Consider the following 27,371-nt stretch of genomic DNA (forward strand, 5'->3'; position numbering starts at 1 on the left):
AAGGGACATTTATTTGTATGAAAATACTTAAAAGAATAAAACAATATTAAAGCCAGCTGTTTCATGAGAAAATTTAAGCAATGGTTAATAGATACTAAGGGAATAAATTCTAACATCAGAAGAAAAGCTTCCAACTCCGTGTTTAATATCACGCACAGTATTCAAAGATTAAAAGAACAAATCATTTCAAGACACTCCTGCTATACTGATCAGAACGTTTTCTTTCAAAGCCTTTGACAAATTACATTGCTATTAAGTTACTTTGATTGCTTTTGATTGGTGTTAAGTATAACCTCAGTGATGTCAGCATGCTCATTGCGAAATTATATTTTTAAAAAAGAGGTTTCACTATGATAGAAGTCAGTAAAATAGGCCAAACTGGACAGGAAGTAAGCTCATGATTAATTAGTCTTCTGTGATTGTGAGGATATTAACGTTAGCGGATATAACTAGAATGGTTCTCTCTCCTGGTTTCAAAAAAGCAGTACGTGGGTGCTGTCATTAGGCTTAAGGAAATTAATTTTTCTTTCCTTTTACAGAGCGGTCTTTTGGGTATGAAAAGAAATGATATGAGGCATAGAAGAGATTTACTTTCAAATCCTCTTGCGTAAGTATGTGTAGGAAAACAGGTAATTCTCCGAGAAAAGTTATTCGGTCAGTAACCTAAGCAGAGCAAATGAAGTTATTACTTTACAAAAAGCTTCGACAATGGAACTGGTAATACACACAATCTCTTGCCATCTTTTCCCCAAATCTCTCTTGTTAGTCAGAACCGTTTTCTCCAGAATGAACATACAAATAACAGAGCATTAAAAAAGTCCCAAGATCATCAAGTGACTCAAGACACCTAGGAAGAGAACTCAAACAATTCCGTGTTAGTAATCTACCAGCTAAAATCTGCAGCTCCAAGGATATCTTGGTCAGAAAATCACCAGCTGAATTTGGAAAAATGCCGAATCCCTTTCCAGAGCCAAAGCATTTGGTTGCTTTCAATTAAATGGATTTCACTCAGTTCTCCGTGTAAAGGACCAGGCTGGTCATTAGGGTGGATCAGTGGGTCTGAGCACAGACCAGTTTTGCTCAAAAGGTAATCGACTAACAGGGCTTTGTTTCGCACACACACGAGTTCAAGGGCAGCTTGGTACGTGGAGAGCCGACACAGCCCTCGTGCCACAGATGGACTGTTCTTTGTCACACGATTGTGATTACCAGGTATGTGTCAGGATCACGAGGGTCCGGATACTCACATAGCCTCTGTAGCTGGAGTCTAGCTCTGGTCCTGCAGGAGTTTTGCTGTGGATAATATTCTCCATTTGCTGCATCTGAAAGTGGCTGTCATCCAGGGCTTTGCCCAGTTGTTGGATCTGTGACTCCAAGGTGCTAGGATCCCCTGCAGTGTCGACCATAAGAATCTTTACAAGCTTGACATTCAAGGAGATGGTTAAGAAATTCTACAGCTAAGGCAGTAGAGAGATGGTACGTGTGTGGGTCATCATAAAGCACATTTAGTACCGACTTGTTGGTGGGTTAGGGGTTCGAATTACCAGACCAATGAATGTGCTTGACCAAGAGTCCAAGCAGACTGGGTGTCGCAAAAGGGGCCTGTGGGGGGTTCTAGCAGCCCGTGCTTCTGCTGCCTCTTCTGGCTCATCCCCTGAAAACTGCGTGTTGTTAGCGTTCTAAAGACCTCAGGTGGTGGCTTCTGCTCCCCAGTAACTAGGAGGCAGTTACATCTCAGGCTCCCTCTGCAGTCACTTATCAAACAGAAAAAGACACACCCTCTCATTTTCCTTTCTGCATCTCAGTAGAAGATAGTGCCTCTTAAGTCCCAGGTGGCTGCCTCATTCACTTAAGGTGGGACTTCAAGGGAACCAAGAAAAGACTAGCTCAGGATGGGTACGTGTGGAGGTACCAAACTAGCAACGGCTTGCTTTTGTATGGGAAATCTCTGTACCTCCCTCTCAAATTTGTTCTAAAACTTACACTGCTTTTAAGAAATAAAATTATGCAAAATAAAAAAAGATTAATAATGAAAAAAAATCAGGAGAAAGCTAAGATTTTACCATTTCCATCCAGGTATGTTCTCACTCACAGCGTAGAACTTCTAGCTCATCTCCTTTGAGAGATGTGACATCCTTTTGCAAAATTATTGTGTGTGTGTGTGTTTGTGTGTGTGTGTGTGTATTACAGTCTTTGAATTCAACAAGAACATTGATCATCAGAGTGAAGCTAGCACAGGGTGAAAGCAGAATAAATATTAGTAAGCTTTATTAATTGTTTTTTGGAAAAAAAGACCTTCTAAATACACCTGGAAGAGGTTTCTCACTGGGAATCACTCAGGCAGTAACCATTTCAGTAATGCTACCTTACTTCCTGTCCTTTGCTTTTCTGCAAAAACCAAAGTGTAAACTAATAAACTCACAACTCAATATCCTATCACTGTGGTCAAACCCTCTTCTCTCCAATGTCCTCCAGATTACTGACCCTGAGCTACAGTTTGTCTAGAGCAACATTAAGCAAAACGGGTTCCATTTTCCTTTCTTTAAGCCTTCTTGTTTCAGGAATAGTTCTGTCCTTAAAGGAAAATCTAATTCTTTTTTTTTTTTTTTTTTGAAAATCTAAGTCTTAAGATACTGTGGAATACATTCTCATGTCAAATTGCTTTATGGGGTGGTAAGACTTATTAAACTAAAAGTATAATATTTTAGAGCTGAATATCTGATTTCACCCCTTGTCTCATATGGGACCCCTGAGATCAGGAGGATGAATGGTGGGCCTGAGGTCACACACATAGGCTGGTGGACTTGGGACCAGATCCTTGAGCCCTGATTCCTCAGCCAGAGGTGGGTCTGCAAGCCCGCCTCGAAGTCAAGCAGCCAGACCTGCTACAACCAAGCAGGGCACTAAAGCACCAGTGCTAAGACTAGTGTTTCCATCTCCTATTTTCTGCCATTAATGGGCATCACAGGTTACACGTACTGAGAGTGATTACCATTTAGCAAGCTGAGCAGTTGTTTTATTGCACTTGATTATTGGAATGTTATTCTTGGTGTCGATCAACCAAGTGTTTTGGTTTTCGTTTCTGAGACAGCAGTCAGAGAGGAAGTGCTGCCTCAACATGCTTTTGGCACAGAGCTGTGAGAGGTACAGTAGATGTGCTGGGAGAGAAGGAGGCTTGTTACAGGTGAGGGACAGAGGTGCACTTTAGCTTTTGGTGCCTACCAGAGGGATTTCTGATTGCACTTTCTGTGAGTTTAACATAGGCCTCGGGACTTTCGGGGATCGTTACATCTGCAAAAAGAGCACACAGTCTAAGTTGACAGCTACGGTCTGGAAACCTTGATTCGCGGATGGCAGGAAAATAACTTTCTTAGGGAAAAAAAGGAAGTTAGTCATCCTTGGCAGATAACTCTTGAACATACAGAGAAGTCTGAGTACAATCACCAAAGGGTTCCTGAAATAAATCATAATAAGGGTTCACGTTGATTGTTTTATGAACCAGGTGCTGTTCTAAGCACTCATTTATCCTCACAGAAACCCTACAGGGGGCATGGGAGTGTTATTCTCATTTTATGGATGAGAAAACTGAGGTTCAGGGGAATGAAGTTACTCGTCCAAGTTTCAACAGCTAGTAGTGACATAACTGGGATTTCAACCAAGACAGTCAGGTTCTAGAGCAGCACTGTCCAATAGAAATAAGATGAGCCACGTATGTTATTTTAAAGAGTCTAAGGGCCACAATGAAAAAGTAACGAGAAAGGGATGAAAATAATTTTAATACTTAATTTTACTAAACCGATATACCCTAATTCTAACATGTAATCAACATAAATAGTATTATGTGTATTTTACATGCTTTCCTTTGTGCTAAGTTTTTGAATTTTGTGTATTCGTGTAAGTGCATTTGACACAGCAAATCTCAGTCTGCATGGTCACATTTCAGTGTTCAGCTGTCACACGTGGCTGAGGGCTACATATTGGACAGTTCTGCTTTAGATGCAAAATGCCTAACTATTAGGTTGTACCATAAAAACAAAATAGAAACGAGAGAAATCCTTTTAGACAGTGTTATACCCTTGGGGATCCAAATGTGAACCATCAGAAACAAGCAGAAATTCTCTTTTAGAGAGATGCGTTTACAAGCGCTACAAATTGGCCTCTGATTATTGATTCTATTTTTACTCACCTTCCTTACAATGCTCCTCTTCCTCTGTCCATCCCTTCACTATATGTGTTTCTTGAAGTTTCATACTTCTTGTATCCCTTCATACACTCTTCCTGTGCGATCTCCTTCCTTCCCTTGGTGACCACTATGTGGAAAACTACCTAACTGGCATTTCCGGTTCCTGAAATTCAGATCCATGCATCCATCTACTGCTGGCTTTTCCCCCTGGGATAGTCTACAGCATCTCAAGTTCAGGATGTGCACAGAGGGACTCGTCACCTCCCCCTTTCTCACTGCCCTGCCCCCGTGGCTCCACAGACACCCAGAACATTCTCTCCTGCTCATGGCCCTCCGAGTCTAGGACCACCTGCATCTTTCACCAAGGTGCCCAAGCCAGAAAATCACTTCAATCCCAATTCAATCAACCATCAGTTATGGAGGAGCCGTCTTATGATTTCTCATAGCTCTTCCATTCTTTCTATTCCCCGTGCTGCTTCCTTAGTTCAGGCCACCATCACATCTGTGTCCTGGATTGTAAAACAATTCCTTCTGGACTCTCTTTCAATGTGCCCTTCTCTAGATAGTATTGAGACAGGTTCTTTGGAAATATGCATCGGGACTTCCCTGGTGGCGCAGTGGTTAAGAATCCACCTACCAATGCAGGGGACATGGGTTCGATCCCTGGCCGGGGAAGATCCCACATGCCGCGCAGCAACTAAGCCCATGAGCCACAACTACTAAGGCGGCGTGCCACAACTACTGAAGCCCACGCGCCTAGAGCCCGTGCTCCGCAACAAGAGAAGCCACCGCAATGAGAAGCCCGTGTACCACAACGAAGAGTAGCCCCCGCTCTCTGCAACTAGAGAAAGCCTGCGCGCAGCAACGAAGACCCAACGCAGCCAAAAATAAATAAATAAAATAAATAAATGTATTAACAAAAAAAAAGAAAATATGCATTTGATCACATTGCCTCCCTCCTTAGAGCCCTGCTGTGGCTCTCCATGGCCTTCATGATAAAAACCAAACTCCTTTCCATGACGAACAGGTTGCTTTATGACCAGGTCCTGGTTTGCCTTTCCACCTCCTCTTTGTTCATTCCATGCCTCCCAGTCTACAGCCTTGTCATTCTGGACAAACTCCAGGTGACCAGAAGCGCTGAGGCTAATCATAAATCCAAGATGGGCACGCTTTCCTTTCTTGCTCTGAACATTGCTGTGTCCTCCTGACCAACTCCTATTCATCCTTCAGGTCTCAGCTCAAGCCTCTTCCCTAAAGCCTCTCCTCAAAGCGCCAGCTTAGTCATCCCCGGGCTGTGCTTCCACACCACCATGTGTACGTTGCTATCCTAGTGCCAAACATTTCACAGCCGTTTCTTACTTGTCTGTGTTCCACACTAGAGTGTGAGCTCTTTGAGAAGAAAAGGAACTGTGTATTTCCAGTACTTATAAAGTGCCTGTCGTGTAATAAGAACATAAGTATATGTGGGATAAATCAGTGGCCACAACGCCAATTTTATATTTGCGAATCATGTTAATATCCAATTATTCATTTGTGTATAAGTTCCCCTAATGGGAGAAGGCAGATGATTCTGCTCAGCACACGGATTTCCGGTACAGTATCCACTCCTTTTTATTTTCTTTCAAGCTAGCATATAGGAGGAGCTCTTTCTTACCTGACAGACCAACAGCTCCCCTGAGATAGAAATCTTTATCTTCCTGACCCTCTTCATCCTCAGAGGGCAGAGTTCTGGACACAGCAGACTCCAGGTCACGACTGAGGTCATAGTCATGGTCCCACTCCAGAGGGATGGAGTCCACACTGGCTGGGGTGTCTCGCCCGGACCTCTCGCCCTGGAGGGGCTGGGCGAGTGAGAGGGAGGGGTTGGAGGCAGGCTGGGGGGAGAGCGCGCTGTCCGCGGAGGTGTCGCGCCAGTGGAGGTCCGACAGAGCTGCAGCCTCCTCCAGCTCCAGCTCCCGGTCAGAGAGGTCGTGCTCGTCATCTGGGAGCTAGAAACGCAGTCAAGCCAGCCCTGTTACCGCAGCGCTCAGCTGACCCCCTTCCCACTCTGTGCTCCGCCTTTCACCAAATCTCAGCACTCAAGCTTATCGGGACCACATTCCTACCTCGCTGGGGGTGATTTTAAACTTCCTATCATCAAATAAATAAGTATCTTCTGATAACTTTTGTAAATGTCTTATACATGAATCTAGTAAATTCTCAGTTTTATCATGGAAAAATGGAAATAATATTAAGACCTACTTCAAAGAATTGATATAAGATTAAATAAAATGTAAATAAAGGCAACCTAGTACCTAATCTGCAACACAGTAAGTACAGAATGGCACATATCAGGAACAAAAGGGAATTACTAATAAAACCTTAGCTGGTCCTTTCATACCTTATAGTCCAGATACAAAATATATTTTATCACAGAAGATTCCAAATATTCTAATAATAGCATCTTGACCATGAGATGTGATTATGGTAGCAATTAGGGAAATGGAAGAGAAAAAAGAAATTCAACTAAACAACCTCATCAATTGAGCCACTGTTTACATTGCTCACTTTCATTCCCTTGTTTCTTCTAGAAGCTTCTTTATCTTCCATGGAAGATGTGTACCAAGTACGTTTCTAAGCTCTTTGTATGTATATATGTTAACTCATCGTGCCCAAAGCAATCCTTTCTACAAGGTAGGTACTGTTATTAAACCAGCTTTACGACTGAGGAAACCAAGGCAAGTGACGTGAAGTAACTTGCCCAAGGTGACATAGCCAGAGCTGGGGCTGGAACCCAGGCACTCTGGCTCCAGAGTCCGGGCTCTTGCCCACTCAATGATGTTACCTAAGTCCACATTATTAATTCTCTTTAGATTTCATGATAATGAAAAAACAATGTCACATACAGGCAGGCGAATCAGTTTCTTATGGTATCTTTCCACGCGCCCGAAGACCTCCTGACAGTAACGTCGGAGTTCATCCAACTCTTCTTCAATGAACGTGGCATCCAGGGGTTCACTCTTTTCTATCAGCTGTTCTCCTTGGGCAATTATCTGCTCAATCTTATTGTGGTTCAATGAGATTTCCTGCTGGAAGGCCTAGGGAGCACATATGGCATGTAATTTTTTATTGCTCACTTGGACATGAAGTAATTCTAAAATACATATTTAGAAAAACCATGTAGGGGATATTAAATTTACCATAGACAATGACAAGCCAAGAGGCTATGACTTTCTAAAGTAAAACATAAAAATTTTAAATCAGAACGGGAGGCAGAAATGGCATTGTTAGCATTCCATGACCAGAGAGGTGCCTTTCGCTAATAAAATTTACCACCACAGACGGTGCGGGTAAGAGAATCATAGGAACAAACATTCAAACCCATCATAAAGTTGAGAGCACTGGTGGCCCCTGATGAAAAGCAATGGTAAGCAATACAGTGCCACTGCAATAAATTTAGCATTTTAAAGAATTATATTGGATATTTTAATTTTAGATTTCCTGACATGTCAAACGTGATGAAGGAAAGCCATCCGAATGACAATGTCACAAATTCTTCTCAGATGATTTTTTTAAGTTGTTTCAGGACATAAGCAGGCATGATTATAATTATTTGAAAAAAAGGTAATTCTGGAGGATTATTTAGACTCATTCTATATGATTCAAAACAGTTCAGCTACAGGGGACAAGTTTCAGGGGATAAATTTTAATTCAACACAAGAATAAACTCTGGAGAAACTTCCCTGGTGGCGCGGTGGTTAAGACTCCGTGCTCCCAAAGCAGGGGGCCTGGGTTCGATCCCTGGTCAGGGAACTAGATCCCACATGCATGCGGCAACTAAGGGTTCGCATGACAAAACTAAGGAGCTGGCGAGCCGCAACCAAGGAGCCCACCTGTCGCAACTAAGACCCTACGCAACACCCCCCCCCAAAAAAGAATAAACTCTGGAATAGTTGAAATTGCACAATAATAAAAAGACTGCCAAGGGAGTAGGAGGGTGTTAATAAATGCCATGACCCTGTCAGAGTCCAAAAAGAAAAGATTCAACTACCACTTGGTAGAAAATGAAGCTTTTAAATATTGATTTACCTGTGAAATGACTTGCAAGAACTGAGGTGAAGGGAGGGATGGAGAGAGAGAGGCTGGGCAGAATACCAGGGCTATTTTATGATTTTTTTTATCCTGAGAATCACTGATTAAAAGTAACTTCCTTGTTTTATTATAACAACCTTAAAGTTATGGGCATCACGACTATTCTTTAAAAAAAAAAAACTATCTTATCTTAGGAGGAAAATTTCACAAGCTGCACTGCATATTATTCAAGATGTTAAACACTCTTCCTTTCAGGGAATCCTTACATCTAATATATATCCCTCCCCATTTAAAATGTTTAACTAGCCACTGTGTTTGAGTCATATACTGAAACATACCAAACATGCTTAAAAACTAACTTGGCACCTAAGAGTGTAGACTATGTGGAATGAAATCCCAACACGAGAAAGCTGAACTGCTCTGGATCATGTGAGTCAAACAATTTGAAGGTGCTAGAAACAAATCAGAAAAAACAACAAGAACGAAAAACAACAATCCTGGCGATCAAGTTAATAATTCAAGTGTATATGTTAACGGGAGTTGTATCTCTGGGTAACGCTCTTCATTTCATTTTTAATATCTTTCTTATTTTCTGAATTTGTTTTCAATCAAGAAGAACTAATTTTCTGGACTTCCCTGGTGGCGCAGTGGTTGGGAGTTCACCTGCCAATGCAGGAGACATGGGTTCAAGCCCTGGTCTGGGAAGATCACAGAGTGGCTAAGCCCATGCACCACAACTACTGAACCCACGTGCCACAACTACTGAAGCCCGCGTGCCTAGAGCCCGTGCACTGCAATGAAGAGTAGCCCCCGTTTGCTGCAACTAGAGAAAACCCGCTCGCAGCAACAAAGATCCGATGCAGCCCAAAATAAAAATATATAAATAAATAAATTTATAAAACAAAAAAAGAACAGTTCTTTAGTATGTTCTTCACAAAAGTATCTAAAAATTCCTTTCCTCTTCAGACTCTCTTCGCACTGATAATTTGAAAAAAACCCCTAATTTATCACCTTGAGTTGCTTTATTTTAGCTTGAACATCACACTCGGAAAAATGCTCAATGTTAGTGAGCTGCAAATCCATCTCTGTCAGCCACACCAGGATGCTGTCCCGTGCAGTCTCAAACTCCTCCCGCTGGCCAATGAAATGCTGGATGTGAAAAGAAAAGAATAACAGTGAAAAAGCCCACAAACACGTGCTGAGATGGAACCGCCAATTCCAACATTCTCCTGGAAAGTCATTTTCTCAACGAGCTACCAGAACCCTGCAATTTTTTGCCATATAAATTCATGCTGGATACCTCAATCTCTTGCCATCCCAGTCTTACAAAGTCACTGAGACTATGTCCTAACATTGTTTACAAACGGCCCAATCCTGTCCTCCGGGCCTCTAGGCTACAGAGGAGGCGTAGTATAGACCTTGAGTCTGCGCAAGATGGAGGTGACGCGCTTCTGCAGGTTGTCCCATCTCTGGTTGCCTTCGTGGATCATGTGTTTCAGGCTGCATGCCGAGTCGGTGCGGTTCTCTCTGGCCAGGCGGCGGTACTGCTTGTTGATCAGTTCCAGCTGGGTCAGGGTCTCATGGACCTGTCGCTGGAAACCCTAAGACCACAAAGAGGCACATCAGACAGGGAGATCAGCGGAGGGCTCTCAGCAAGGGTGTCTGGGCTTCACATTGTGATGTCAGGCAGAACAGGAAGTCAACTCTTCCCCCAAAATGGGAAAAGACAATTTCTAACCAGCATATACTTCCACTTGTTAAAGTAAAGTCATATAATCGGTGTGGCTTAAGGAAAGGGAGTTGATCAAACAAAAATATGAAAGAAAATGGCAAACAGTAATAAATATATGTATATACACAAATACATATACAATATAAATATAATATATGCACATACATAGAGAACATACACACATACACATGATATATACATATATATAGAATACACACATATAACATGTACACGTATGTAACATATACATTAGAACATACACGTATATAATATAGTTTTTAAAATAATTAACAGCCTGAAAAAACTTTCCCATAAAGCAAACTGATTACATAAATATGTATGTATGCTGCAGTGTGAGTTTAAAATGTTCAAAGTTTCTGACGTCCACACTGAGAAAAGATATCAGAGAACTGTCTCTTTAATTTGTAAAATATGTTCTTTCCTAAGAAATCCAGAAATTGCCTCAATTCTGGTGTCCGTTAAAAAAAATAAAACTACCTTTTGCTGAAGGTCTTCTAAATGCAAGCTATTATTAACTTTTAAGAAAAACAGCTTAGTAAAAAAAGTGTGGAACATGCTCTGTTTCTTTTTTGTTGCCCTCCTGAATGACTCAGTTTTCATAAAACGTTTTAGAGCTGATGTGACACCTTACAGAGTAGTAGTTATTTACTTCGGAGGTTACCCCATGCACAGCTTAGCGTTTCCACAGGTAAAATACTCTCTCTTCTTTGTCTCTGTAATGTAGCATAACCCTAGCGTAAGAATCATTTGGTCAAAATAAAATGAAGCTTTTTTATTTCAAACTTATGTGTATGATTTATGACTGATTTTCATCCTGGCATTGGACAGAAAATTGTATAACTGATTGGACTGTACTCATCTAAATCCCCAAGTTTTGCTTCCTTTGGCTTGTCACACTATTTACATGCCACCACACTTCTGCCTCTGAAATGGTTTTTCTTCTGAGGGTTGCTTTAAGAACCTTTATCCGAGTAAATCCAACCTTGTATTCTACAAACTTTATATTATTTCCCCAGAAAAGGAAGTGGTAAGGAAAGTTCAGCTTTTGCCATTACTGGAAGTCACAGAATATGTTTTCTCACTGGCGTGAACGCGGGCACCACGGTTGGGTACCCCAGCACAGCCAGATCTGTCCCCAATATTTGTGCAATTGAACAGGCAAAGACCGCCGTAAACAAAATTTTGTTTTTGTAATTTATTTCCGTCTCTTAAGAAAATTAACTACAAAGATAAGTAATAAAATCATTCATTTTAACTAGCTATATAACTATATAGCATTAGAAGCTTAACTACATGGCTAACCTTTGCTATAAAATCTGAGGGTCTAAAATAGCATCAACAAGGATCTTACTTAATCTGCTTTGGAGTGTAAGCCAACTATAGAAGGTTTAACCTTTATGAAGCTGAGTGTCATAAGATGCAGTACAAGAGTATTTCCACTAGCACTGGTTCACACTGGGATGATCTGAAATCTACTATAGAATTTACTGTGGCTTTTTACTAGAACTTTTCTAAGGGAAAAGCTTTTAGATAGGATTTTTTTTCTCTGGAATTTAGTGGTATAGTTACATATAAGTGCATATTCAGACATCAGAATAACTTATTTATTTCACATAGTATTTGAACACTTTTATAGATTCATGACTTGCCCATCTATGACTCGTAGATTTTAAACTCCACAAGAACAAAAACTAAACTTCATGTTTAGTTCATAAACTTCATAACAGGCCTCCAAAAATGCCTGGTTAACTGGCATCACAAGGTAAAAATAAATCCAGCTGAATTTGGTTGGATTTTTTTAGTCTTAGTTTAAAATATCTCAGGGAGCTTGGGGCAGACTTAGCAACCAAGAATGATTTTTGTAAGATCCATGCATCAGAACTGCTCTCTGTCAGCGTAGCTGAGAACACAACTGCCGATCAGTGGGCATTGATGGGAAAAGAAACTTCAAATTAAAAAATGGTCAGCTTAAGGCTACGTCAGGTCCTCTGTGAAAATGAGAGGCTGAGAAGTTGGGATTTCATCCTGTCCCAGCGACAGAGCAAGCCTCGAGACTGCCCAGAATGGCAAGGAACTAGAATCTGTTACTGAATGATTCCTTTGTTTATGAATACAATTATACTGCTGTCATTTTTGTCTCTATAAAATTGAAAAATCTTGGTGACTCAAGAATGGCGCTGCTCTTCATTTATAATTAGAGATGGTTTATGATTTAAAATATTTGATCAATTCTGGAGCCAATTCTATTTTATCAATGATTAAAAAATACATATATATCTATGCTCCAGTTAGGTTAAAAAAAATCAAGAAAATACATTGAAAGACAGATAGATGTTTTTGTTTTTTAAACATCTTTATTGGAGTATAATTGCTTTACAATGGTGTGTTAGTTTCTGCTTCATAACAAAGTGAATCAGTTATTGATTCAGATATGTCCCCATATCTCTTCCCTCTTGTGTCTCCCTCCATCCCACCCTCCCTATCCCACCCCTCTCGGTGGTCACAGAGCACCGAGCTGATCTCCCTGTGCTATGCGGCTGCTTCCCACTAGCTAGCTGTTTTATGTTTGGTAGTGTATATATGAGCATGCCACTCTCTCGCTTTGTCCCAGCTTACCCTTCCCCCTCCCCATATCCTCAAGTCCATTCTCTAAGAGGTCTGTGTCTTTGTTCCTGTCTTGCCCCTAGGTTCTTCATGATCATTTTTTTTTGGCATGGAAAACCATCATATCTGAATCTTAGAAGGTTGACTGTAAAAAATTATGAGATCAAAAGAATGCCAAGATCTTTTGGGGGGAATCATGATTCGTGTTTTCTAACAGAATTGAATAATTCTATAATGTAATGAAGGGCATTACTACTTTATTTGTAATTCTTGACAATCTTAAAGTAAAAACTTCCTTTCTCTTCTTCTTTGCCTACTTATGAGGTAATAATAAAGATGGCCAGAAAGTCATCACCTAGCTGTTTGAACAAATAATATGTGGGTGAACAGATTGTTTAGGTCTTGGGACACCAACTACCAGCTGGCTACTCTCGTAGCAAAATAAAGATGAAATATTTGAAACCGAAAATCACCTCAAATTTCTTTAGTTCGTCCTTGGCAACTGTATAGAGCACCCCAGAAGAGCTGGGGAAGGCAGCTACCCTTTCCGAGCATTTCAGCCAATCTTCAAAACGAGAAAAGTCATCCAGAAACTTCTGCCACAATCTCCACGTCTCTTCAATTCTAAGACAGAAATGAAAGAACAGAATCTGATCGCTTGAGACTGTTTGTGCTCCAGAACCCTGTCTGGTACCTGCAACAGGACTAAGAGTGCCCAAAACAAGCAACCGGGTGCCAAAAAATAACCGTTCCTTGAGCCAAACTTGCCCAGACTGAAAAAGAAACAACTGTTTGAGCTAAGATGAAACAGCTGTGCGTGCGGGCGTGTGTGTGTGTGTGTGTGTGTGTGTGTGTGTGTGTTTAAACACACGTCCTGCAGCTCTGGATTTGGAATTAGTCAAACTGAGTAAGATAAGCACATGGTGTGAACTGTTCTGGGTACACGCAAGGAAGTTTAAAAGTGCAACACCGTGGGCTTCCCTGGTGGCGCAGTGGCTGAGAGTCCGCCTGCCGATGCAGGGGACGCGGGTTCGTGCCCCGGTCCGGGAGGATCCCACATGCCGCGGAGCGGCTGGGCCCGTGAGCCATGGCCGCTGAGCCTGCGCGTCTGGAGCCTGTGCTCCGCAACGGGAGAGGCCACAACAGTGAGAGGCCCACGTACCGCAAAAAAAAAAAAAAAAAAAAGTGCAACACCGTGCCTGCAGTGCACACTCATACCAAGCTTCCGTTGAACTTATACTAAGGTTTGAAAATCCATTTAAGTTCAATGTCAAATTTACCCTAATCAAAATCTACCAATGATGGCAAGATAAACAGTATCCTTTCAAGAGTTCCCCAGAGACCACAAAGATTATGTGCCTGAAGTCACTGTGATAATTTTCTAACATAATCACTATTTTTTTTACCACCTTGAATTTCAAAGGGCTTAAAGGTATGTCCTTTGTTTTATTATTTCCTTTTCTATGAAAGAATGTTAGTTTTCCAGAGCACTAATTCTGTAACATTATATTTGTTCAGCAAGGGCGTATTTTAATTTCTCTGACTTATATTTAAACTGTTAGGTCAGGTGTAACTTGGCTTGTTATATTTATATATGACCTTTATACGTACTTATTTTCCCAAGTAAACGTAGATGATGGCAACTTTGGGAAACCAAGGCTATTTTTGGACATTGCAACCAAAAGCAAATAGTGAACCGTAGACACTCTGGGTAAATTTTTTGTTTTTTGGTCCTTCCTCTTTCGCAACTGTTTGCACAGCCCGGCTTACTTTAGCCTTCTTTCCATGGACACAGCGCAGATATTTCTCCATCGCCGGTCCAGGTTGCGCGTAGCCTGCTGGATGGACCCGCACTCGGCATCTGTGGCACAGGCATCACAGTCATGCAGGAGAACCTCGCACAGGTTGAGGACAGAGGCCACACCCGTGCTGTGTTTCTCTATGTCTCTCTGAAGCTCCTGCAGGGAAGGAGACATGCTTCATTCAAACGCTTGCGTACAGATGGGAGAAACCGCAGCAGTATATTCACTGACTCAGAAATGCTCAGGCAAAACCTCGACAAACATTTCATTTGTTTGAATGCATGAAGTTTCTTCAAGTTCCTTTATAAAATACCGCAACCTCAAAAGTATGAGAAAATGAATCTAGAAATATTTTAGCTATGTGAGCAAAGCCAAAATATCAACTGAACAAATAAAAGAGACTACGTCAACTGTATTGAGTAAAATGAGCTTCTTTAGTGATAGAAAAATGAATCTTGCCCCAGTCTCTACTTCACAGATTTTCCCTTCCATTCCAATCCATAGATCAATCAGTCAAAGGAATACATGTGCTCCTGTTAAGAGCTGGCACTCAAAAACTGGGATTTGATCTCCAAAGATCTACAAACTGTTTTAAACAGTTAATGCCCCCATCATTAAAAGGTACCATGGTTGAAGGGACCTAGGTTTTCTGTCATGTATGGCATCGTTCTCATCAGCAGCTTCCTCAGTGAGCAAATTTAAATGTAGGACAGAAATAGGAAGATATGAAATATGATAATAAAGTTCAATTTTTGTTAATATTTTTATTTTATGTTTTTAGACCAGCAATTCCTGTGATAACTTCCATATAACTGAGAGGTTATGCAAGAGATTTGAAACGACAGTTTAGTGAAATAGAAATATTGTACAGAATTTATTTTCTTGTGTCTATGGAGTTTATGAAATCTCCAAAATTAATCAAAGGCACTGTTATTGCATTCAACAATAAGCCAGAGTTTGTATAGAAGATATTAGAACATGGTGTTAAGGAGAAAAACAGGAAGAAGAATATACATACAAGAATATAAATCCCAGCTAACTGAGTAAGTTGAGGAATTATCAAGAGAAAAGCTAGGCAAATTCGAGAACTGTATAAAAGAAAAGGAAAATACATTGAGGACCTTGATGAATAGGGCAAGCAAAACGTGACACCAACAGGCCTCCTTTTTAATAATGGAATACTCTGAGTAAATGGAGTTAAAAGCTCAACAGAAAAAATAATGCACATTTTGCATTTATATTCTATGTGGTTAATATGAAGATTTCACATGGTAGAACTCTGGGCAAATTCAATGCCTTGTTTATCATTCACCTGTTGATGAATACTTAGGTTGCTTACATGTATTCACTTGTAAATAATGCTGCAGTGAACATGGGGGTGGAGATATCTTCTTCAAGATAGTGATTTCATTTCCCTCAGATACATACAAAAGTGGAATTGCTGGAACATATATGGTAGTTCTGTTTTTAATTTTTTGAAGAAAGTCCATACTGTTTTCCATAGTGGCTGCACCAACTTACATTCCCACCAACAGTGTACAAGGGTTGCATTTTCTCCAAATCCCTGTCAGTACTTTTTATCTCTTGTCTTTTGATAATAGCCATTTTAACAGGTGTGAGGTGATATATCATTGTGGTTTTTATTTGCATTTCCATGATGATTAGTGATGCTGAGCATCTTTTCATGTACCTGTTGGCAATTTGACTATCTTCTTTGTAAAAATGTCTATTCAGGGCTTCCCTGGTGGCACAGTGGTTGAGAGTCTGCCTGCCCATGCAGGGGACACGGGTTCCTGCCCTGGTCCGGGAAGGAAGATCCCACATGCCGCGGAGTGGCTGGGCCCATGAGCCATGGCCGCTGAGCCTGAGCGTCCGGAGCCTGTGCTCCACAACGGGAGAGGCCACAACAGTGAGAGGCCCGCGTACCGCAAAAAAAAAAAAAAAAAGTCTATTCAGGTCGTTTGCTCATTTTTAAATTGGATAATTTATTTTTTGCTATTCATTTGTAGGAATTCTTTGTATATTTTAGATATTAACCCCTGATCAGATATGTGGTTTGCAAACATTTTCTCTCATTCCTAGGTTGCCTTTGCATTTGGTTGATCATTACTTTTGCTGTGCAGAAGCTTTATAGTTTGATTTAGTCACACCTATTCATTTTTGTTTTTGTTGGTTGTGCTTTCAAAAATCACTGCCAAGACCAATGTCAGGAAGCCTTTTCCCTATGTTTTGCTCTAGGTTTCAGGTCTTAAATTTAAGTCTTTAATCCATTTCAAGTTAATTTTTCTAAGCTGTGTAAAATAGAGGTCTAGTTTAACTCTTTTGCATGTGAATATCCAGTTTTTCCAACACAATTTTTTGAAAAAACTACCTTTTCCCCATCGAGTATTCTTATTAGTCAAATATTAGTTGACTGTGTATGTGTGGGTTTATTTCTGGGCTCTCTATTCTGTTCCACTGGTCTATGTATCTGTTTTTATGCCAGTACCATATTGTTTTGATTACTATAGTTTTGAAATATAATTTGAAAGCATAAAGTATGATGCCTCCAGCTTTGTTCTTCTTTCTCAGGACTGCTTTGGCTATTAGGGGTCTTTTTTTGGTTCCATATGACTTTTAGGATTTTTTTCTATTTCTGTAAAAAGTGCCATTGGAATCTTGACAGGGATTGCATTGAATCTATACATTGCTTTGGTTGTATGCACATTTTAACAATATTAATTCTTCCAATACATGGAATATCTTTCCATTTATTTGTGTTTTATTCAATGTCTTTCATCAATGTCTTATTGTGTCAGAGTACAGATTTTTCACCTCCTTGGTTGAATTTATTCCTAAGTATTTTACTGTTTTTAATGTTATTGTAAATAGGATTGTTTTCTTTGTTTATTTTCCAGATACTTCATTGTTAGTGTATGGAAACACAGTGATGTTTGTATGTTGAATTTGTATGCTACAACTTTCCTGAATTTATTAGTTATAAAAGTCTTCTGGTGGAGTCTTTAGGATTTTTCTATATATAAGACCATGTCACCTGCAAACAGAGACAATTTTTACATCTTCCTTTCTGAGCTGGATGTCTTTTATTTCTTTTTCTTGTCTGAGTTCTCTGGCTAGGCCTTCTAGTGCTATGTTGAATCGAATTGGTGAGAGTGGGTACCCTTGTCCTGTTTCTGATCTTAGAGGAAAAGCTTTCAATCTTTCACCATTGAGTATGTTAGCTGCGGGTGTGTCATATATGTCCTTTATTATGTTGGGGTCCATTCCTTCTGCACCCAGTTTGTTGAGAGTTATGATCATTTGAATTTTGTCAAATGCTTTCTCTGCATCTATTGTGATGATTGTATGATTTTTATCTTTCATTTTAGTAATGTAACATATTACATTTATTGATTTGCATATGTTGAATCATTCTTACATTCCAGAACGAATCCAACTTAATCACAGTGTATAATCCTTTTAATGTGCTGATGAATTTGGTTTGCCAGTACTTTGTTGAGAATTTTTGCATCGATATTCATCAGGCATATTGGTTGATAGTTTTCTTTTCCTATGGTGTCCTTATCTGGCTTCAGTATCAGGGTAATGCTGGCCTCATAAAACGAGTTTGAGAATGTTCTTTTCCCTTCAATTTGTTGGAAGAGTGAGATGAATTGGCTGTAAATGTTTGGTAGAGTTCACCTATGAAACCATCTGGTCTTGGACTTTTCTTTGTTGGGAGGTTTTAAATTATTGATTCCACCTCCTTTCATTATTGATCTGCTCAGATTTTCTATTTCTTCATGATTCAATATTGGTAGATTGTATGCTTCTAGGAATTATCCACTTCTCCTAGGTTGCCCAAATTGTTGGCTTATAATTGTTCAGAGTAGTCTCTTATGATCCTTGGTATTTCTTGTAATGTGCCCACTTTCGTTTATAATTTTTATTTATTTTGGTCCTCTCTCTTTTTTAATTGATTACTCTAGCTAAAAGTTTGTCAATTTTGTTTATAATTTCAAAGAACCAACTCAGTTTCGTTCATCTTTTCTGTTGTTTTCCTATTCTGTATTTCATTATTTCTGCTCTACTTTTTATGATTTCCTTCCTTTTGCCAACTTTGGGCTTAGTTTTTTCATTTTTTTTCTAGTTCCTTGAGGTATAAAGTTAGGCTGTTCATTTGAAATCCTTATTTTTTCTTAATGGAAGCATTTATCACTATAAACTTTTCTCCTAGAACTGCTTTTGCTGCATCCCATAAGTTTTGGTATGTTGGGTTCCTTTTTTTGTTTATCTCCAGATATTTTTTTATTTCTCTTTTGATTTCTTCTTGGATCCACTGGTTGTTCAGGAGTGTGTTGTTTAATTTCCATGTATTTGTTAATTTTCCAGCTTTCTTCCTGTTATTGATTTCTAGTCTCACATCATTGTGGCTGGAAAAGATACTTGATGCAACGTCCATTTTCTTGAATTTATTAAGACTAGTTTTGTGATCTAACATATAATCTCTCCTGGAAAACGTTCCATGCTCTGAGGTTGGGGTGGGCCTGGGGGTGCTGCTGGCTGGGCCCTAGAGTCACCTCTGACTGGGTGAGGTCACAGGGTACGTCCCCTGGCAGGGCAGTGCCACTGGTTGGACCCTGTGATTGGGCAGGGCTACAAGCTGGTCTCTGCAATTGGCCTTTTTGAAAATATTTATTTATTTATTATTTATTTAATTTCTTTTTGGCTGTGTTGGGTCTTAGCTGCGGCACGCAGTATCTTTCGCTGTGGTGTGTGGGCTTCTCTCTGGTTGTGGCGCACAGGATCCAGAGCACGTGGGCTGTGTAGTTTGTGGCACGTGGGCTCTCTAGCTGAGGTGCGCAAGCTCAGTAGCTGTGGAGCGCGGGCTTAGTTGCCCTGCGGCATGTGGGATCTTAGTTCCCTGACCAGGGATCGAACCCGCGTCCCCTGCATTGGAAGGCGGATGCTTTACCACTGGACCACCAGGGAAGTCTCACTGTAATTGCTCTTGATGGGGTCTTAGGCTGTGCTCCCAGACCAGAAGGTGCTGCTGGCTGGACTCTGTTCAGGTGAGGCCTCAGGCTGTGCTCTGTGATCATGCAGGGCTGCAGGCTGTGCCCTGGAGTTGGGCAGGGCCACAGTCTAGGCTTTGCCATCAGGTAGACCGCTGGCTGTGCTCCCCTGTTGGGCAAGATTACTGGTCAGGCTCTCTGGTTAGGAGAGCCTGCCAGCTGAATCCCACAGTGAGTGGGCCTAGAGACTGTGCGCCATGGTCTAGCTGGGCTGTTGTCTAAGCTTTCTTCTTGGGTGGGGTCGCAGGCTATGCTTGGTAATTGGACGGGGTCACTGGCTGGGCTTCCTGACCAGGCAAGGTTGCAGGCTGTGTTCAGTAATCAGACAAGGCCCTTGGGTGGACTCCACCACTGAGTAGAGCTGTAGTCTGGGCTCCATGGCTGGGTGTGGTTGTAGGTTGGGCTCTGAGGATGCCTAAGGTCACTGTTCAGGCTCCTTGGTTATGCAAGGCCAGAGGCTATGCTCAACAGTTGGTAGGGCTTCTGGCTTGGCTCCCCGCCCAAGCAGGGCTGTTGGATGGGCTCCATGGCTGCCTGGATTCTCTGGCCAGGCTTCCTGGTGGGGGGGTTACGGAGACTGTGCTCAGCTGTTGGGTGGGGCTGGGAATCTGCCTCCCTGCCCAGGCCGGGGGTAGAAAGAGCTCCAAGGCCTGTAATGCCAGTTGTCTGGGGACCCAAATGAAGCAGAGCTGCTAACTGAGTTTGCAGGCTAGACGGGGCCACTGGCTGGTCTCTGCTGATGAGCAGAGACGCTGGCTGGCATCTCTGCTCGGGTGCAGCTGCAAGCGGGAATGCAGCCCACCAAGATCTGAGTGCAGGTGCTGTAAGCCGCATACCCCTTCTCCATCGCTATCTGATCCCCCGTGACTGAGCCTCATAGATTTCCTTAGTGACCCCCATGAAGAGAGACCCCAGCGGGCCTCCTGGGAAGCGTCATACAATACTGGGTGAGCTGGGTGTCCACTTTGGCCTCTCTCTTTTTTTTTAATTTTCGGCCTTGCCCCACGGCTTGCAGGATCTTAGTTCCCTGACTAGGGATTGAACCTGGGTCCCTGGCAGTGAGAGTATGGAGTCCTAACTACTGGACGGCCAGGGAATTCCCCACCTTGGCCTCTCTTTTCCAACTGGAGAAACCACAGGCTGGGGCGCTCTGGTGTGGTGCTGTGCCAGCCTGGGGCAGGCAATGTGGGCAGAGTGCAGCCACTCCTCTCACCTTCTAACGTGGTCCTTCTCGGTCTCTGATGTCCAAGGGCTGCTGCAGCCTCACCCTGGGTTCTGGGATTTTCACAATGGTGTCCTGTCTATGGATAGTTGCTTGTTGGTCTTCTTGTGATGGGACTTAAGTCAGGAATGGCTTATGCCACCGTCTTGGTGACATCACTCCTCCATATACTTTTGAATCTCTCTCAGAGGGGAGACTCATAAGGGGAAACCACTGTGGGAACCAGCGATGGCGTGTGAAACCCAGAACTCTAATTGACGAACTGTTGGAGGCTCAGTGTGGACACCTCTGACCCACCCAGTCATGGGGGCCCCCCAATTTGGTGAGATTTACCTCCAGGAGCTTGACCAGGTTAACACAGTAAACACTGGAGAAAAGTCCCCCTGTGCTTCTGCTCAGAAGTTTTTGTTCAGATCAATATATAAAATAAGGCTTGAGGGGGTCTTATAATTATATAAGTACCCAAATACAGATCAGAATTTTAGTCTCAGTTTTAACTTCCATTGGTGATGGCCTCAAATTGTCACATAGTGTCACTGGATTCATTCTTTTTCATTTATAACACAGAGAAATCGGACAAAACGTTCTCTGAAGCCATCTCAAGTCTATATATACTTCTGCCTAATTAAATCTATAAGAATTAAGTACATTGGCAAGAGAGACATATAGAAACTCCACATAGGGAAATAGAAGACGATGTATTTTTTTACCAATTTAATCTGTCCATTTAAATATTTGTCAGAATTTTTCCCTTTTGGAGACAGATTACTATTTATCTGTCTTTTCAAACATGGATCCCCAAATGCTACAATTTTTACAAAATCATGGTCAAACAATTTCCATAAAGGAAACTAGTAAATATGATATGATTAAAATAAAATTTGCTAAGCGCCCACTTTATGCTGGGCACTGTGCTAAGTGCTTTTCTTGTTAACCTTTTACAATAACTCGGGGAGCCGTGTACTCATTATCAGCAACCTATATGTTAGGAAGCTGAGGGTTAAGAGTTCATTACTTTGCTCTGGTTCACACAGAAAAGTGGTGAGGCCAGGACTGGAATCCAGAAAGTCTTCAATTTTAACTACTGGTGTACAGGTTTTTTTTTAACCTTTAAATTTTAATTAAAAGGCTATATGAACATTTATTAATATATTAAAAAGTCAAAAACGACTACTAAGCTTCCAATGAAGTAGTACCCTTTTCATTTCACTCCTGATTCTTCTCCAGAAAAAACCAGTTCCATCTCTTGTAGCTCTGTCTTCTGGTTTTTACTTCTGTTTTCTAAGTAACATGTTTATATTGCTATTTCTTGATTTTTAAATGTTAGACATCAGTGCTTCTGCAGCAGAGAAGGAATAAACTTCTACGTGACTCACGGGGCTCCAATGACTATCTTAGTACCTCTTATAGCTAGAGCAATAATCACGTCTTTGCATGATTATGGTGTTTTAATACTTTTCACATTTAAGCAACAAAATATGCTATGGTTGTATTTCTTCTCTTACATAACTGTTTGTTTTTCTAAAATCAATAGTTCTCTATCTCTCTCTCGCTCCCTCGCTCTCTTTTTCTCTTTAAAATATGACCCAGCAATTCCACTACTGGGCATATACCCAGAGAAAACCATGATTCAAAAAGACACATGCACCCTAATGTTCACTGCAGTACTATTTACAACAGCCAGGACATGGAAGCAACCTAAATGTCCATCAATAGAGAAGTGGATAAAGAAGATGTGATACATATATACAATGGAATATTACTCAGCCATAAAATAGAATGAAATTGGGTCATTTGTAGAGACACGGCTGGACCTAGAGACTGTCATACAGAGTGAAGTAAGTCAGAAGAGAAAAACAAATATCGTATATTAACGCATATATGTGGAATCTGAAAATATGGTTATGGATAATCTTATTTACAAAGCAGAAATAGAGACACAGATGTAGAGAACAAAAACGTATGGATACCAGAGTGGAAAAGGAGGGGTGTGGGAGGAATTGGGAGATTGGGATTGACATATACACACTATTGATACTATGTATAAAATAGATAACTAATGAGAATATACTGTATAGCTCAGGGAACTCTACTCTGTGCTCTGTGGTGACCTAAATGAGAAGGAAATCCAAAAAGGAGGGGATAGATGTATACGTACAGCTGATTCACTTTGCTGTACAGTATAAACTAACCGAATACTGTACAGCAACTATACTCTAATAAAAAAAATTTATATTGCTAACTGCTATTCTTTCTCTTATGGTGCTAATAAAGCTCCTTCCAGGATGGTTAAGCCCATCAGGTCATCTGGTTCAACTCTTTTCTTCCTTGGAGATGTTCCTCTTAGAGCACCCAGACTCCCTGCTCCTGTCTGGACAGGCTCTTCCTAGGTTGCAGTACCATTGTCATTTGGGACTTCCCTTTACCATCACCCTGGGGACTTCCTTCTCCTGGGTTGAATATTATTTTTCCTCTCATTTCAGTATATGGAGCATATCTTTCATTAGCTTCTTGTGAATGTGTGCACAGAAGGTAAATATTTTATATATGAAATGGCAGATATATTATTCTAAATCATAAAAAATTTTCTCAGCTTTTTGAAGGCATTCCGTCATTGTCTACTAGCTTCCATCCTTGTTTTGGAGAAATCCAACTTTTTCATCTTGGAAGCCTTAAAATCTTCTTTTATCCCCCATGTTCTGAAATTTCATTATAGCTTTGTTTTTAATTTTCCTGGGCACCTGTAGGGTTTGTGTTCTAGAAGTGTGTAAATTTTCAATCTGGGAATGCTTTTTCTGCATTACTCCTTTTGTAATTTCTTCCTTTCCACTTTATTTTGGGGGCAGGGGGACTTTTACAGAATAACTGAATTGGATTTTGAAACTCTCGTGTAAATCCTGGCTGCAGCATAAGCCTGGCTAGTGACCTCATGAGAGGCGATGCTGTGGGGTTTGGCACAGAGTCTTTCCCTTAATCCCTCTGTTTTTAACAGAGTGGCTCCAGCACAGATGGCGTCCTGTGTCATCGAATCCCAAGTCCCTCTGGATGGCCTTCTCCAGAGAGTCAACAAAGCAGAGCTGCCTGACTAGCTGGGCTTAGGGGAAATCTGCTCATCTCACCACTCCTTTCTCAGACTTTCAGCCATTTTCCCTTTAAAGCCCCACAGACTTGATAGCTCCACTTCCCGGGTGAGCATTTTGGGAACTCTGCGGCGTGAATCAGCTTTCTCCATCCTCCGCTCTGCTAACACCATCACTGTTCATCTGTCTACTTTCCACCTTCCAAATTCTCTCGGATGTCTGGCAGCTCTGTCATCTTCTCTTCTGTTCTTTTTGCCATCGTAGGTTTTGACCTTTTATTTGATTAGGGTTTTAGTAGTGGCTGCAACTACGGATGCGTATAATCAATTTCCCATACTTAACTAGATACTGTTTTGACTTTCTTACATTTGCTAAATTACAATACTGGTCATTAGCATTTTAACTCTTGTCACATGTAGATATCATTACCATGTTCTCCAGGAGAATGTGGGGGAGCTGGAGGCCAACCACAACCCCCAGAGTTAATCATCAGAATTTCAAACATCAGAGAGTCCCATCAGAGGGTTTTATTCTTACAGAAAACTGGAAAATGTCCTGCTAACAATTTCTTAAAAAATAAATGCTAATTTAAACATCTAATACCTAAAAATTGTATTTTAATAAATGTTCTCTTTGTAAAATAAAATACATAACCTACTTCATAGGACTGAAGAAATAGGTCTGTTTATACATTTTTTTAAAGTTAAGCAACTTGAATATAATGGCCTAATGTAATGGAAATAACCAGAGCGCAGGCAGAATTTTCAAGGACAATCTAAAAGCATGAAGTAGCAATACTTCTTATGGGGGATTTATGGTGTTTATTACTGACAGCTGGAGTCTACTGTGCTGAGTAAGAATAAGCAAGGGGAGTGGGAAGTGAAAATCCCTTCTGTACGTATTTTTCAGGGTCACCCTCTTTTGCTTTGCTGGGTTGTGTATTGTGCTGTATTTGCTACACACATGAAGATGACATTACAGTATGTGGTCTGCAGGTCAGGCAATCCTCCTTGCAAAACAAAATTATGTTAGACTCTAAAAACTCTAAGTATGCACTGTGATCTTTCTCCAAAGGCTGTATGCAGAAAAAAGAAAAAGGCTCGTTTCTAAGTCCATGGTTGTGAGTTTGCGACCCACAAATAAATAAACAAAACTGTCAGCACTGTTGTGGATACATTATTGCAGCTCAACCTAACCTACCATCTTAGGATGGCTTCTTGGCAGACCAGTGACATTAACCCTACGATGGCAGACCTTCTTAAGAGTCAACTTTGTGAGGAGATGGAACCTATTTGCCCCAAACACCTCTCTAGCCAATGCCTTCCCTTTCTCACCAGTCCTGCCCAGCTTCCTCCAGATTTTCCATCCTAATTCACCATCTCACAATCATGTCTCTATTCTGGCCAGGAGGACAGATTTTCAAGAACCTATTAACTTTCCTTCCATTGTTTTATATCTTACCTGCTGCTTGTTAAGCTTTTTCTGTATTTCTTCTGAGTCACAGGAATCGTAGACGATCGGCTTGGCCAGCTCTGACTCTATGTGGGCCAGCCACGTTCTCAGGCTGCTCATGTTTTTATCCAGCTGCTGTACAGCGACCAGGGTCTCCTTCAGCTTCTTTACCCTGTGGGCAGAGAAGGAGAGACATCAACTTCAGTGAGAGGCTTCACTCATGTTTCCCTCACGAGCAGAAGCCAGCACTGGGTCTAAAGCCAGAGTCCAGCCTGGCTCAGCCACCTACTGGCTGTGTGACTGTGGGCAGCTGTACACCCCTCCTGTGTCTCTGTTTCTTTGCCTATAAAATGGAAATGAAGTAAGAGTACTTGTGAGATTTAAATGAGGTGAACGACAGAGGGTGCCAGTACATGGGAAACATTAAAAAAATATCAACCATGGTTATACTCAGCACAGCTATACTAATATAACAGTGATAGAAACCTCATGGTTGTCATAGAAATTACTACTTTCACAAATAGTATAATCTATACTACTTGACTTTTGCAAATAATATAATTTATACTACTATGAAGAGTAACTGGGAGGAAAAAGTGAACCTTTCCAGTGGATTGTCACCAAACAGATTACACATCCATGGTTCTAATCACTTCACCCCCTGTGGGATGTATTTCAGCAATATTGTGGCAGAAACTCAGTCAAACGAAGAAAGCACACTGAAGATAAAACTATCAGTGAGATATCACATGCACTTAAGCAATTTGAGCTTTAATGATGCCATATCACGTTAAAGGTAACTAAGGACCTGTTGGATTGTAAGTGGCAGAGGGCAGGTACCCAATCTTCCACCTGAAGAGCCTAATTCAGTATAGTATTCACTACATAGCATGCTTAAAAAATAACGACAAATAACTATTCTCCCATTCTCACCAGGAAGCAGTAAAAACTCATTCCTTTAAGAATTGTCATTTCTCTAACCATCATCCGTGGACACTTTAAATGTTAAGATGCCAGAAAGACAAAAGAAATCAGGTGTGATTATTTTCTTAATAAAATGTACCATCTGACCAGAAATCTGAACATGGAAAGAATGAAATATAACAAAGTGTGGTAAGAACTAAACTAAAGAAGTGAATGAAGTCTCTGGCTAAGAAATAAAGAGTGATCAATTCTGTCTGGCCATGTTCAGTAATCATTCATTCATTTACCATTTGTTCATTTCTTTATTCCTCCTACCAACATGTATGGTGCTAGGTGACAGATAAACAGTGATGACTAAAGCTTCATCCTTGCCTTTGAGGAGCTTAGACTTTGAGGAAAGAAGAAAAGTGAAGAAATGACATGTGAGCTGCATCTTGAGAGGTGGATACAAGCCAAGCAGAACATTTCTGGCCTAGGAAACAATGAAGAAGAGCAGAGATTGTGAAGGTAAATAGTGTCACAATGCCAAGGAGATCAGTGGTGGACGGACGGGGAAGAGAAACAGGAAAGACAGAAGAAATGGTTAGAGGAAGAGGTAAGACTGATGGGTGGATGGGAGCAAGATTATAAAACTCCCACAGTGACATGACAATGGATTTGTATGTAGTTTCAAAGATAAATAAGAACTTTCCCAAGATCTATTAGTGGAGGAATGTTAAGATGAGTTTTGATTCTAAGTGTGTAAGTCTGAGGCAAGGCTGTGGTAAGAGCTCATTCAGGAAGTACATAGAATAGTCCAAAGCAGTTTGCATCAAAAGCCTACACTTGGAAACAGTGGGGATAGAGTTGAGGAGTGGATTGCTAAATTCACGAACCGACATGACGTGAGGCAGAAGGAGTTAAGAAATGATGTCTTTTCCAGTTGGGTGACTAGATACATGCTGCTGCCTCAGAGGATACAGGAATGAGGAGCAAGTTCTTGGGATTAATGGTGCATTAAGTTTGGGGTACGATGAGTCTGTGGGATCAGCTAGACATGTATGGAAATATAGTTCTTAGGTCCAGAAGAGACGACGAAGTTTATTGCATTGGTTTACATACTATTGGCATAGAGTTGAAGCCCTATGAAAGGATGTATTTCATCCTGAAAGGGGCTGGACTAAGAAGAATGAGTTTTAAAAGGTTAAAGAAGGAGGAATCACAGTTGAAGAAAGAATAATCAGAAA

The 27,371-nt window shown here is 41.0% G+C and overlaps 1 protein-coding gene across 3 annotated transcripts in view; it reads right to left on the reverse strand.

Annotated features, from left to right (window-relative positions):
• Positions 1 to 27,371, reverse strand: part of SYNE1 (spectrin repeat containing nuclear envelope protein 1) — a 457,576-nt gene that overhangs the window by 17,939 nt on the left and 412,266 nt on the right. For all 3 annotated transcript variants that reach the window (XM_060283256.2, XM_060283254.1, XM_060283255.1), the window contains 9 exons: positions 25,231 to 25,393; positions 14,382 to 14,569; positions 13,085 to 13,235; positions 9,673 to 9,855; positions 9,266 to 9,403; positions 7,069 to 7,260; positions 5,838 to 6,171; positions 3,223 to 3,291; positions 1,248 to 1,390 (listed from right to left, as the gene is read on the reverse strand). In XM_060283256.2, coding sequence (XP_060139239.1) covers positions 1,248 to 1,390; positions 3,223 to 3,291; positions 5,838 to 6,171; positions 7,069 to 7,260; positions 9,266 to 9,403; positions 9,673 to 9,855; positions 13,085 to 13,235; positions 14,382 to 14,569; positions 25,231 to 25,393 — 1,561 coding nt within the window. The remainder of the gene's footprint in view (positions 1 to 1,247; positions 1,391 to 3,222; positions 3,292 to 5,837; positions 6,172 to 7,068; positions 7,261 to 9,265; positions 9,404 to 9,672; positions 9,856 to 13,084; positions 13,236 to 14,381; positions 14,570 to 25,230; positions 25,394 to 27,371) is intronic.

Source organism: Globicephala melas, chromosome 14 (genome assembly GCF_963455315.2).
Source record: "Globicephala melas chromosome 14, mGloMel1.2, whole genome shotgun sequence".
In the NCBI taxonomy this organism is placed as follows: domain Eukaryota; kingdom Metazoa; phylum Chordata; class Mammalia; order Artiodactyla; family Delphinidae; genus Globicephala; species Globicephala melas.